Source organism: Microplitis demolitor, chromosome 7 (assembly GCF_026212275.2).
Source record: "Microplitis demolitor isolate Queensland-Clemson2020A chromosome 7, iyMicDemo2.1a, whole genome shotgun sequence".
Classification (NCBI taxonomy): Eukaryota; Metazoa; Arthropoda; class Insecta; order Hymenoptera; family Braconidae; genus Microplitis; species Microplitis demolitor.
The window spans coordinates 22,382,162-22,394,757 of record NC_068551.1 but is presented as its reverse complement, the minus strand read 5'-3'; the positions used below and the strand labels follow the sequence as shown (position 1 = coordinate 22,394,757).

The 12,596-nt window shown below is 32.6% G+C and overlaps 1 protein-coding gene across 2 annotated transcripts in view; it reads left to right on the top strand.

Annotated features, from left to right (window-relative positions):
- Positions 1 to 12,415, top strand: part of LOC103571919 (semaphorin-1A) — an 86,678-nt gene extending 74,263 nt beyond the window's left edge. Inside the window, exons 7-14 of one of the 2 annotated variants that reach the window (XM_008550266.3) lie at positions 560 to 664; positions 841 to 929; positions 1,359 to 1,500; positions 4,652 to 5,083; positions 5,258 to 5,356; positions 5,560 to 5,847; positions 6,470 to 6,628; positions 7,195 to 12,415. In XM_008550266.3, the coding sequence (XP_008548488.1) occupies positions 560 to 664; positions 841 to 929; positions 1,359 to 1,500; positions 4,652 to 5,083; positions 5,258 to 5,356; positions 5,560 to 5,847; positions 6,470 to 6,628; positions 7,195 to 7,514 (1,634 nt within the window). In that variant the 3' untranslated portion in view covers positions 7,515 to 12,415. The remainder of the gene's footprint in view (positions 1 to 559; positions 665 to 840; positions 930 to 1,358; positions 1,501 to 4,651; positions 5,084 to 5,257; positions 5,357 to 5,559; positions 5,848 to 6,469; positions 6,629 to 7,194) is intronic. The other variant, XM_008550267.3, reaches the window with a different exon arrangement.
- The last annotated feature ends 181 nt before the right edge of the window (positions 12,416 to 12,596 follow it).

The window sequence follows — 12,596 nt, the reverse complement described above, 5'->3', positions numbered from 1 at the left end:
ATTACGTATCTTCACGCTTCAGCTTCGCCTCGGGCTGGTTCGTAGATTTGTAGCTACCAGCCTGCATCTATTCTCGTGATACTTTCTGCTTAAACTTTTTCCACACCAACCATCCACCCGAGATATCTCTCATATTATTTTACATCCGATCTTAATGTACTCATATCACCACACAGCTAAATTTCAAATTTATAACTCCATTATAGGAAGTCACTAAAAAATTTATCGATCATTAATAATTCATTCAGTCACTCAAAAGCTTCAGCGTTTTTTTAAAATTAAATATTTTATCGATAAATGACACTTTCATACGGATAATAATTAAAACTTATTTTAATTCAAAATATACTTGTCGAATATTTATCAATAATAAAGTACATGAATTTCTGCAGTACCATATGGAATTACTATTTATAAATTCAATCATATTATTAAATTTAATATTTAATATTTCACTCATTTTTATTAAATAAATTTTAAGTAATTAATAAAATTGATTTGCGACCCGAAAGTGATACCGGGCTTGAATAATAAAATTATAATTGGATTAATATTTCAGGTGGACAATTATACGCGGCAACAGTGGCTGATTTTTCCGGCGGTGAACCCTTGATACACCGACAAAAAATACGAACAGAACGTTCAGATCTCAATCAATTAAACGGTACGTATATTTATCACCCAGAAAAAATAACTTAAAATTAACAGAATATTCAATCCATCCAAGGCAAATTCATATTTTATTTCGTTTCCTCTATTCTTATCCGAGCAGCAAAATGACAGTTAGAAGTAAAATATTGGGTTATCTTTTATTTAAATGAATTAATTATCTATTTTCAGGTCCGAACTTTGTTAGCTCGTTCGCGTACGGAGATTATGTCTTTTTCTTTTATCGAGAGACAGCTGTAGAGTACATGAACTGTGGAAAGGTAGGTCATGTCACATACTAATAAAATTTAAAAACTAGCTTTAATAAAACACAGATGAAATCAATACAAATCAGATATTAAATGTATATTTTTATCTAAAAACCCGGAAAATATCTATGAGTTATTTAAATTAATAATAAGCATACTTCAGACTATACTGTGCGGTTATTTCGCGATGCAAACATATACACATGTATATATGGGCATCTGTAAATAAACCTCTGTTATATACATAGACATAAATATATATGGATGTATATATTATATGTACGAGTGTTGTATATAAATGATCTCTCTAACTATATATATATGTATATATTAAGAGTGGGTGCTTTTTGGCGTTCTATCACTAGATTAAAATGACGATTAAAATGTCTGGCAGGCATACAACTCATTTCGAACATTATATATACATGGTTCGCTTTTCAGGCGGTTTATTCACGGGTAGCCAGAGTGTGCCAACATGATAAAGGTGGTCCACATGCCTTTAGCGACAGATGGACGACCTTCCTAAAAGCTAGACTCAACTGCTCAGTCCCAGGGGAATATCCCTTTTACTTCAATGAAATACGTAAGTCAACAACGTTTATTGGAATTACTTTTCTTTCATCTTACTTCATAATAATAATAATAATAAAAATAATTATGATGATAAGTTCATTTTTTTTTTTTCGGTTAAATAACCAAATTTGCGGTGATAATTATTTGAGTAATGTGCGTTTAAAATTTAGTAAAAATTAATAAATGGGGCGAGTAGAGGCAGAGTGAAAATGTAAAAATAAACGAAGCGAGACTAGCTAGACGTGGCCTGGCGTCTTGTATTCTTGGTTCTCGATTCTCGATTCTCGGTTCACGGCTCGGTTGACTTACCCATGAGAATTGGGTACAACAGTGTAGATATGGAGGTAGTCTCCACTTGCTCTGCTCCTTGCTTGTATAAATCGTATTTGGAATCTCTGGAAGGGACGTCGTTGGAGTTTCTCGATCGGGTTAAAGTCGTGGCTGGCTGGCTGGCTCGTAAAAAACCCGGGCGTGCTATTCGAACCGTACGTAGAATCGAAATCCACGATATCCGACGGCTGGCCAGGAGCCAGATGCGGGTCGCGGATTCTGCCAGAGAACTTGGAGTGCTCCGGGATAGACCACGTCTCCGACTACTTGGGCATTGCATTTATATGTACATTCATACATACATATATGCGCGAATAAATATATGTAGGTACTTTTAGACAAACCCATATACCCTTTATCGTATTTTTTTTTTTTTTATTTTGTTTAGTTTTTATTTTAAACTAACATTACTTGAGTCATTCGTCTGGCAGGAAATGCTTCACGTTCTCTACATATATTTGATTTTAACTCGAATAAAATTGGGTTGAAAAAAATAGATGAGTTTTTTTTTAGCATGCTTCAGAAGTCAAATATCGATTGGCTGCTGATTTTTTTTTTTTTTTTTTTTTTTTATAAGGACACTTTAAATTCTTAAAGATTTAAATTTTTCTATTTTATCAGTACTTGAGCAAGAAATTCATTATTTTATTATCATTGTTATTACAGAAATAATACTTTATGAGCTTAAATATCAAGAGTTGAAATTTAACAGTCCTAGAATTTAATTGATGTAGTTAAAGTTTGTTAAAGATTGTTAAAAATAATATTAAACTTTATTAAAGCTATTAAATTTAAATAGTTAAAAAAGTGTTTTTACGAATTTTCGATATAACAGTTAAAAATAAAATAAAAATATATGAAGATAATACGAACGTTAAATTTAATTAGAGTAATTTTGTCATCCGTAATTATACTGAGGTCTAAATTAAAGGCGACGGGATTTGTCGACGATCGGAAAAGTAATTTTTCAAAAAGGGCCAAGCAATTAAGAGTTGGTAATTAGTGAAAACGTTAAAAGTGCTATCAGTGAAACTTTAAATGTCATACCCAAGTGAATTTGTATAAACTTATTTTATATAAATACATCGGTATTAATATTGTCATATCTATATATTTATTCAGTAGCTGAGTTTTCTTTAGTTCATAGCGGTTGCTTCCTCTTTTCATTTGATTTCACTTGAGCACAAACTTGTTACGCAAAAGTCACCAACTTTTCTACTCGTGGCATCAAAGTGTCAACTTGGTGTGAAAATACGCGATTCGGAATGAGCGAAATAGAGAATGAGTGATATAAAAAAGAGCAAGAGAGAAAGAAATAGGAAGAAAGAAAGAACAAGTAAGCGAGTAAGCAAGCGAGGGCTTCCAAATCTGATTCACCGTGAGAACTTTTCAAAGCACCGGTTGGAATTCTTTTCTTTCTCACTTCACCAGTTGTTCTTTCTTCCTTTCACCGGTTGCCGCATGGTTGACGTTTAGCCAACCGTTGAGCGCCACGCGAATATTGGAAATTGTCGGAAACTTTTCACCCTGTGTGAAAATATCTACGCCGAGGCAATGCCATAGCACACTACTGCAGCAGCCACTACTGCAAGCTAAGTGCGAGTACCCATATTGTGAAATGGAGCAGAAGAGTTAGATTTACAAAGTTTCATACAGACAAATCGATCATTTGTGACGGGATAAAGTAACCAAGTTTCCGGGCAATGGAATCGAGAAGACGTACGAGAAAAATAAAAATAACAAACAATATTAAATTCACTACCCTTTTCGAAACTTTCTGCTGATGCAGCGCCAGGACTGTAAATCTTTACGTATTCAAACATTTTTTTTTTCTTTTATTTTTATAATCAATTTTATATATATAATTAAATAGAATAGAATGGAATTCAAACTTTCGATTCTTCATCAGTGACGTGAATAAATTTATCACATTCACAACTCACTCATGCAGCTGATTTATCTGTAAAGATAAGAACGATAAATTTTACTGTTACATATATATATATATATATATATATATATATATATTTTTTTTTTTTCTCCTCGAAACTTACTAATGAATCTCTTATTAATTAACCCAGGACTTCCATGATGGCATAATTATTGATGAAAATTGATTTTAAAAATAATTAATAAACTAACTTTAACTTGAAGAAAAAAAAATTATATTGGAAAATGTTGATGTTTATATTGTAATTAAACAACTTATAATTTGTATCTCACCCTGGAGTAAGTAGTACGTTAATTACTTCGAAACAGCCGTAAAGCTTTAAGCTTCCCTTTATTCTGGTTTCCTCCCTCGATTGGTCCTTCACTTTTGATGGTTTCAAATGAAACTAAAATTGAAAAGTCGATTGAGGTAAATGAATTCTGAGAAACAATTTAAATTTACAAGGGAAAATTTCCGAATGATAAAAGCAAAAAGTGATAATAATTCATAAATTTATATGAATGGATAATAATCGGGTCTCGCTTGAATTATTAAATGTGTCAATTTATGAAAATAGTTTTACAATTGGTGGTAGCGATGGTATATAAATTTAAAAACCTAGAAACGTCGACAACTTTATATACGCTAAATTTAATACTTTTAAAGTAATCGGTACGGTGATAATATTTATAATGAAAAATAATATATAATTTACAAATCATTTACGAAATCAAATTCTCAAACAAGCATTAATTTTTTTAATTAAAATAATGAATTTAATTTTTTATTCAGCATAAAGCTGGGAAAAGTTTTCCCATAGATTTATTCTCACGCCTTGCCCTCATTAATAATATTCCCGACTAATTTTCTTCTTGGTTTTTTGTTTTTCTCACAATTTCAGAGTCAATGAGTGACCCGACAGAGGGTTTTTACGCAGGTCGTCACGATCAGTTGATTTACGGGATTTTTACGACACCAGTAAATTCAATTAGCGGATCAGCAGTGTGCGCTTTTTCAATGAGCAGTGTTCTCGACGTCTTCCAGGGTGCATTTAAAGAACAAGAAACAATAAACAGCAACTGGCTCCGCGTACTTCCAGAAAAAGTCCCAGAACCACGTCCCGGTGCTTGCGTAAATGACTCAAGAACGCTTCCAGACATAACTGTTAATTTTGTCAAGACCCATCCACTAATGGACGACGCTGTGCAGTCGTTCTTCACCCTCCCTGTCCTCACCAAAGTCAGTTTCAATTATAGATTCACGAGGGTTGCTGTTGATCCCCAAGTTAAAGCTCTCGATGGCAGAACTTATGACATACTTTACATAGGAACTGGTGAGTAATATAAGCCTTCGATTGTTATTATTCCATGAATTATTCAACTTAATTTCATCTATTCAATATCTTCTCTTTCTCTCTCTATCTATATATCTATATATACATCTTAACCTTAATCAGCCTTCTTCTTCTTCTTATCATATCATGACATTAACATTAATTTAATTGCAGACGATGGACGAGTTATCAAAGCTCTCAACACAAAAGCACCTGACTCATTAGCAGAAGTGGGCCAAGTAATAGTGAGTGACGTGCAAGTGCTCCGATATGGTAAGTCATATGATACGATGAATATGATGTACATGTACCCCTGACCTACCTTATGTATTCAACCCTCTTTGTCTCTTTCTCTCTCTCTCCCTCTCTCTCTCTCTTGGTCCTATTCAGGGACGAGGAGAGTTTCCTCAGCTACTTAGGTGTCTACTTGACAAGAGCTGAATGCTTTCACACCCCAACTAAATTCTTGTCTATAGGTCAGGCTGTCAAGGACCTCCAAGTGGTTCATCTGGCCGGTGAAGCGAGCAAATTAGTCGTTATCGCAGACTCCGAGATACGGGCAGTACCGCTTCATCACTGCGACAGCCCGGCAGCAGCAAACTCCTGCGTCGCCTGCGTCGCACTTCAGGATCCGCATTGCGCTTGGGATGCCACGATGGATTTGTGCGTCGCTGTGCCAACTAAGTTACACGACAACGACGCCAGCAAAACCCTATTCCAGGATATTATCATTGGAAAGCACAAGGGATGTGGAGCACAACAAGGTAAATAGATATATGTATAAATTCGTATATATATATATACATTTCTTTATCAAACCACCTGTCTTTCTCTCTGTGGGATTCCACTGCGAATCGCCAGCCTCCCAGCACCATCCGGATTTATCAACACTGTCTATGTCTTCTTTTTAAACTTGCTTATACAACAATATATATCATTACAACTTTATTTTATCCTCAATATATATTCCTAAAAACTTACTCATAACATATACTTACTTACCATATAATCTTAACTTGTTTGTTTTTATTTTTTATTTTTATTTAAATGTCTTTTGTCTACTAACTCACGTGCATCTATCAGTTTAGATTAAATTCATTCTTGTCCTAATAAAAGTCCTCGGCTAGCATATTTCTCTTCCATCACTGTCTTCCTCACTTATTCGTTTCTCTGCAATATCAAGAGACTTCGAAGTTAACACTGAAAAATAAATAATAAATCTAACAGCAATAATAATTAAAATAATAATTAGTTATTAATGGACACTACAGTGTAACTTAAAAGCTTAATAACTAGCTCTTGTTTCTTAAATTAAAATAAAAAAAATCAATCAATCATTGGCATCATCCATGTGTATGATCGTTATGCCCTTGCTCTCTCGATTAGTGAATGTTGACTTGGACTTGGCGAAGCCCGTGCCTCCAGTGATGCCCCCACGAATCGGGATTGGCGAGCAGCCCGACGAACGTGACAATGAAATCGTCATCGAATTGGATCGTGAAAATCAGTACAGTCGAACTCAACCACGAGCTAATGAACCTCAAGGTAACCAACCAGCTTAAAAAAACCTCGCCTTTTATTGTAAATTGATCGTTCTTTATTAACTATTTTATATCAATAATAATAATAATAATAATAATAGTAATAATAACAGTAGTAAGATGATTGAGCTGATGAAAACGCATTAATGAATATATAATAATTGATTGACGTAATTGATTGATCGATTATGTAACTTATTTAATAGACATAATAGTAATTAAGAGCTATCAATTTATCATGTCCTATTGGAATTTTTTCGTAATCTGTTTCATTTGGCTCTAAGTGTGATAAATACATTTTGTTGACTCACCATCATTAACACACAGCACGGTGAAAGTTTTCATTCATCACAACACATTTATAGATATATAAATAAATAAATAAAAATATATAAAATAAAATTCTTTGGTAAAATTGTTCGAGTTTATTTATATTCTGCAGCATTAGTTTTATTGTTTACTTATTTATATATTTATTTATCAGCATTTTGTAGCATGCTAGTATTATCTGGGGTGCTAGCGATTATAAATCCTAAACAATAGTGTAAGCAACTATTTTATTGATTGCAGGAGTAACAGTTACGCCGGTTGTGTACTCAGCTCAAACATTAACTGGTGCACTCATTGGTACTTGCTTCTTTTCGCTGATTGCCGGGTTTGCGTCGGGATTTTGGTTTTCCCAACGGCTCCGTGGCGCGCCTTATCCCGATCCACCGGAGCAGCGTCAGCAACTTAACCGTCTGACAGAGAGCTCGGAATCCCCAGCGGGTTTCAATAACAAGTCGATAAATCTCGTGCTGAATGTACCACCAAAAAACCCAAATGGCAAAAATGCCAATAGTTCGGCTGAAAACAAGCCAATGCAAAAGGTAAAGAAGACGTATATATGATACAGAAGACGACGAGCCGTTTGAGGCTTGCCCCCGCGCGACGGAACCGTGGCTTCAAGTTCTTCCGAGGCTGCCACCGAGTCGGAAAATTCTTACAACAACGATCACTATGATTGCTACGATTCGACACTAAATAAGCCGCCAAGTTCAATAGCAACCCCAGTACCACGTAGAAATTCATTACCACCGGCTTCAACAGTCTCATGCAGTAGCTCGGAAATAGATTTAAGACACATAACAACTACTCATCATCAGTCCTTTGATCCGCCGAGTTACGATTTAATAGTAAATCCCGAATTTCTGACCGAGCGTAATGAGGAAACACTTGAACTTAGCGGTAGAATTTACAATGATCAGCGCTCTGATACTGCAACAAGATCAACAAGAGCCTCAACACCAGTGCCACGGTCAAAATTAACCGAATCTTTGGATCATCTAGACACCACTAGTTCACACCGTCGCAGGCATCACAATTTACCACGTGGAAAATCAGATAATAAATTTGTTGATGCTTCCCGCGAGCACTACATGGTTCCGACGCACGAGCCCAATCGGCCAACAAGCGACAACCGAACCCTGTCGCTATTTAATCCTGAATTTTTACCAAATTTTAATGATATGCTTATGTACGTTGGACGACCAGAACTTTCAGATCTCAATTCAGTGTCCTTTCCCTGGAACTCTAGCGAGATTCCTTACGGTGATAATAATCCCTCGGTAATTATCACCGGCAATCATCCCCATGTTGAACCTTCAAGAGGATTTGGGAGTTGTAATGCGGCTTCATTAAGAGAATCCAGTTATGCCAGTTTGAACACTATCCAGGATCGTTTTAACCACGTGACTGGTATTTTGGATAAGGAAAAAAATTTATATGCCAGCGGTGGTGTCGCGAAACGACAAGATTCACCAGCGACAGCTCCCAAAAGAGGGTGCAACACAATCGAGTACAATTGTTGAGTTACTAGTGTGTGTGGTAAGTTAAGCTTTATTGTCCCCTGCGTATTGAGTGGATCGTGCGTCGTCGATACAGCCATTCTAAGAGTAAGAGAAAAAAAAAACAAAAAAAAAAAAAAAAAAAAAAAAAAGAAAGAAAAAACACATATAAGTAAAGTAAATAAAAAATATATTAAATGAATCAAGTACGAGTGGTTGGACATCGAGCAAATAAACGATTTTATTGTTAAATGTGATACGAATGAACTGTGTTCTAGTAGTGGCCTGTTAGGTATTTAGATGAAGCTAAATAAATTTTTTTAAAGATTAAATTTAAAATAAATAAAATACGGTATTCGTTATGCGTATAAACAATAATAAGCATACTCAGCTGATGAGGCGTGCCTTCCATGTATTTTTGTTGGCGTTTTGCTGAATAGAGGAAGAATAAGTAAGGAAAATAATCGGATGATACGGTTTAAAAGAAAAGTATAAATACGTTGTTAGTTAAAGTCAGTAAGACTTACACTTAGACTAAGAAAGATAAATATGTGAAGATGCTTTTAAGGATAGCTTCGAAGATATAGATAGAGTTGATTTGTACGTATATAAGTGTAAGCAAATGGCGCAAGTTCAATATCGTGGGTAATGAGATAGCTGATCGAAAGTAAAGCTCCGAGTTTGCTGAATTAAATGTGGATATTAGTAATATAGTCGGTTGTCAGATCTCGAACGTGTGTGTATATGTATAAGTTACAATCATGGATTAATGGTAATTGGTTTGGCTTGGATCGATCGACCTATACAGCCTACAAGACTATGATGATGATGATGATGATGATGATGATGATGACGACGACGACGGCGACGGCGATCTACCCAATGGCTCACTTCTATTGGCGTAGGCTGGGGACTAGCCAACCGAAGTAGAGCTAAATTGACTTTAACATATTATGTAAATATATTATTATACATATATAAATATATTTAAAGAATTATAAGTATAATTAATTTAATATCTCGTCTTCGGTAATTTTATCTCGTCGGACATTTGACCATTATTTAAACATATGTGTACATAAATATTATTATTTTATCCGGCGAGATAGTCGATAGGTGAGTGGGTATAGGCATGCGTAACCACTTTTTTGTACATCGCTTATTGATAAAACCGCATTTTACCTTTACCTTATTCTTATTCTTATCCTTATCCTTATCCTTATCCTTATCCTTATCCTTTTCCTTTTCCTTCTAAAGCCTCCTTCCTTTATTCCTTTTAATCCAGTAATCCTGTGCTGCTGCGACTGTATGGAAATTTATTAAATAGTATTCACAAAAGATACGACCAGAATATGGCAGCTATTTTACATTTATATACATATATAAAAGGGAGTAGTAAAAGAATTAAAAGGCAAAAGTTGAAAAGGAGAAATAATGATGAAAAAAAAAATAAAAAAGAAATACATTACACGTAAAATAAATTTATTGCAATATCGCCATGCTCTGGATACCTGAAAGGGACATAAATTATAAATTTAAATCCATTCCCGTGGGGATATGGTGTCGCACCCACCCTCATCCCCTTTGGGTATCTCATGTTGATTTATCGATTGTAAGTAGTCTAATAATGAATGAATGATATTAATTAGATTTGTAGAATTTACCTAAATTTAAATAACTAACTAACACTTAAATAAAATCTATTTCGGGGCATATTATGTAACTATATATAAATATATAAATATAAATGAATAAATAAATATATATTTGACTGTACATGTATAAAAAATAAATAATCATTTTAATAGACAAAATTTGAGTACCCCGGAATTACGTGTACAGAATAAAAATATTTGAAATATGATAATTTATTGAAAATAATAACGGAGCATTAAAGTTGTAATTAATACTAATAGCTCTCGATTAGCATGATCGAGTAATTTATTATTGATGATGTATAAGGTAATAAAATATTTTGTTATTTTTAAAATTAATTTAAATAATAAAATTATATTATCGCCTCGACGGTCATTTGGAGTTTATAATCTGCTTGCAATTATTTATGATTGCGTAGCAGGCAAAAAATTTAATTATAAAATACTAAAATTTTTCGACTATACAATTGTATAAATAATAATAATAACAATATAAAATTATAAATAAATATTTTATTTACACAATTTAGATTAGCTGGATATGCCGTATTTCATGATCCGTCGATCGATAATCTATTGTTTCAATTTTTATTTTATTAAATAAAACTAACAATAATAACAATAAAAATATATATATAATCGCTACATTCCATTGAAAGCCAGGACTGCCAATAGGTCGTTGCGGCAGCAACGTTCTTGCGCGAAATTATATTTAAAAAATGTTTATTATTAAATTTAAATTCATAATAAAATACTAGCGATTATTACGCTCAAGAACCAGCTGACGTAGTGCGATCGCAAAAAATAAATTTTTAATGAAAAAAAATACTCGGAAAAAAAAAAAAAAATAAATAAATAAAATATTTTAGTGGCCTTTTTGTAGACGATTTGTCTGTGCTTATACAGATCTCGCGCGGAGTTGACGATTCGGAATACGGATAATTAGAGATATAGAAGTTTAAAATAAAATAAAAGTTAACAAAGTGAAAGGAAATATGGACAGCATTATTCTATTGACATTTATTATTATTAATTGTATCGATGTGGACAATATCTGATCAGCTTGGGTAAAAAATATCACAATAACAATAATAATAGTAATGATATAAATATATATAGGATATGTGTACAACTGTCAATTTATTCATCGAAATATCCATTTTATAAAGTCGAATTTATTGCAATACATATAATACTTTAGTTCAATGCCGCATTGCATATTCTGTACAACTACAACATACAAAATACAATAAAAAAAAACAAAAAATTTAAATATAAAATGACGATAGATAGATGAGATAAGGATATAAGGCTCGATGGCAGTCCAGGCACACGATATACGCTGTGCCAACAAAAATATATTTTATGTAAATAGATATGCCAGTGAAACAATAGAGACGCTCGTTCAAACAAAAAGTATAATTCAAACATCAAACAATATGAGCATTTAAAAAATAAATATTTAAATTTAACGAATCAATAGAGAAAAATTGCTAAATTATTTACTGAATGATGCAAACTGAATCAATATAAAAAATAATAATAAACGATTCCATTTAAATTTTATCGCTAAATTTATTGGAATAATTATCGCTTGAAGAAATTACTGACTTTGTAATGTGTACTATTTTTTTTTTTTTTTTTTTTTTTTTTTTTTTTACTACAAAACGATTCTTGAAAACGGCAACAACTAAAAAATTGTAGATATAATCGGTAGTTAATGCATCGAGCATCACGTGCACATAATTTATCATCAAGACATCTTTGCCCTGTTTTTTAAGGTATTCTTTATGCCAAGCAATCATGACAAAGCTAATAATAATAATATTTATAATAATAAAATGCTATTCGTACGATTTTTTTATATGTAATAATAAATAATAACAAATAATTATAACAATTAACTTGATTATATTTAAATTAACTAGAAGGGGAGGGGGGGGGAGATGCGTCCAAAACGCAATGTACATATTTTATTATAATTATTAGTTAATATATATAAACATATAAAAGATTTTAATTTGCGACATATATGAAAAAAAAAAAAAATTCTTTATATTACTTTGCCTAAAAATATGTGACGCGTTACGCAGTAAGACCTTTTGTTGAGTAGACAAATGTTCCATGTCATTAATTAATATGTTTGTTTTCTTTTTTTTTAATTAAATATATTTAAGATAGTTTACTATATTTTTTAAAGACTTTTACGCGCTTTATGGAATCTCATTTACGTAGCCTCGTGATCATTAAAACTATAATAAATATTAATAATCATGACATTTAAGTATCTACATTAAACATCCATATGTTTCTGTCTACCTATATATATATAAATATATAATCATTATTTTTTAACATATGTTAAGTGTGATCAAGTATTTTAATTGTAAAAGTGTCTGTTGATTTAACTGAAATAAAAAAACGAATATGTAAAACTTCGCCGTAAAAAAAAAAAAAAAAAAAATGTCTGGAAGAAAGTTTGGAAATAAAT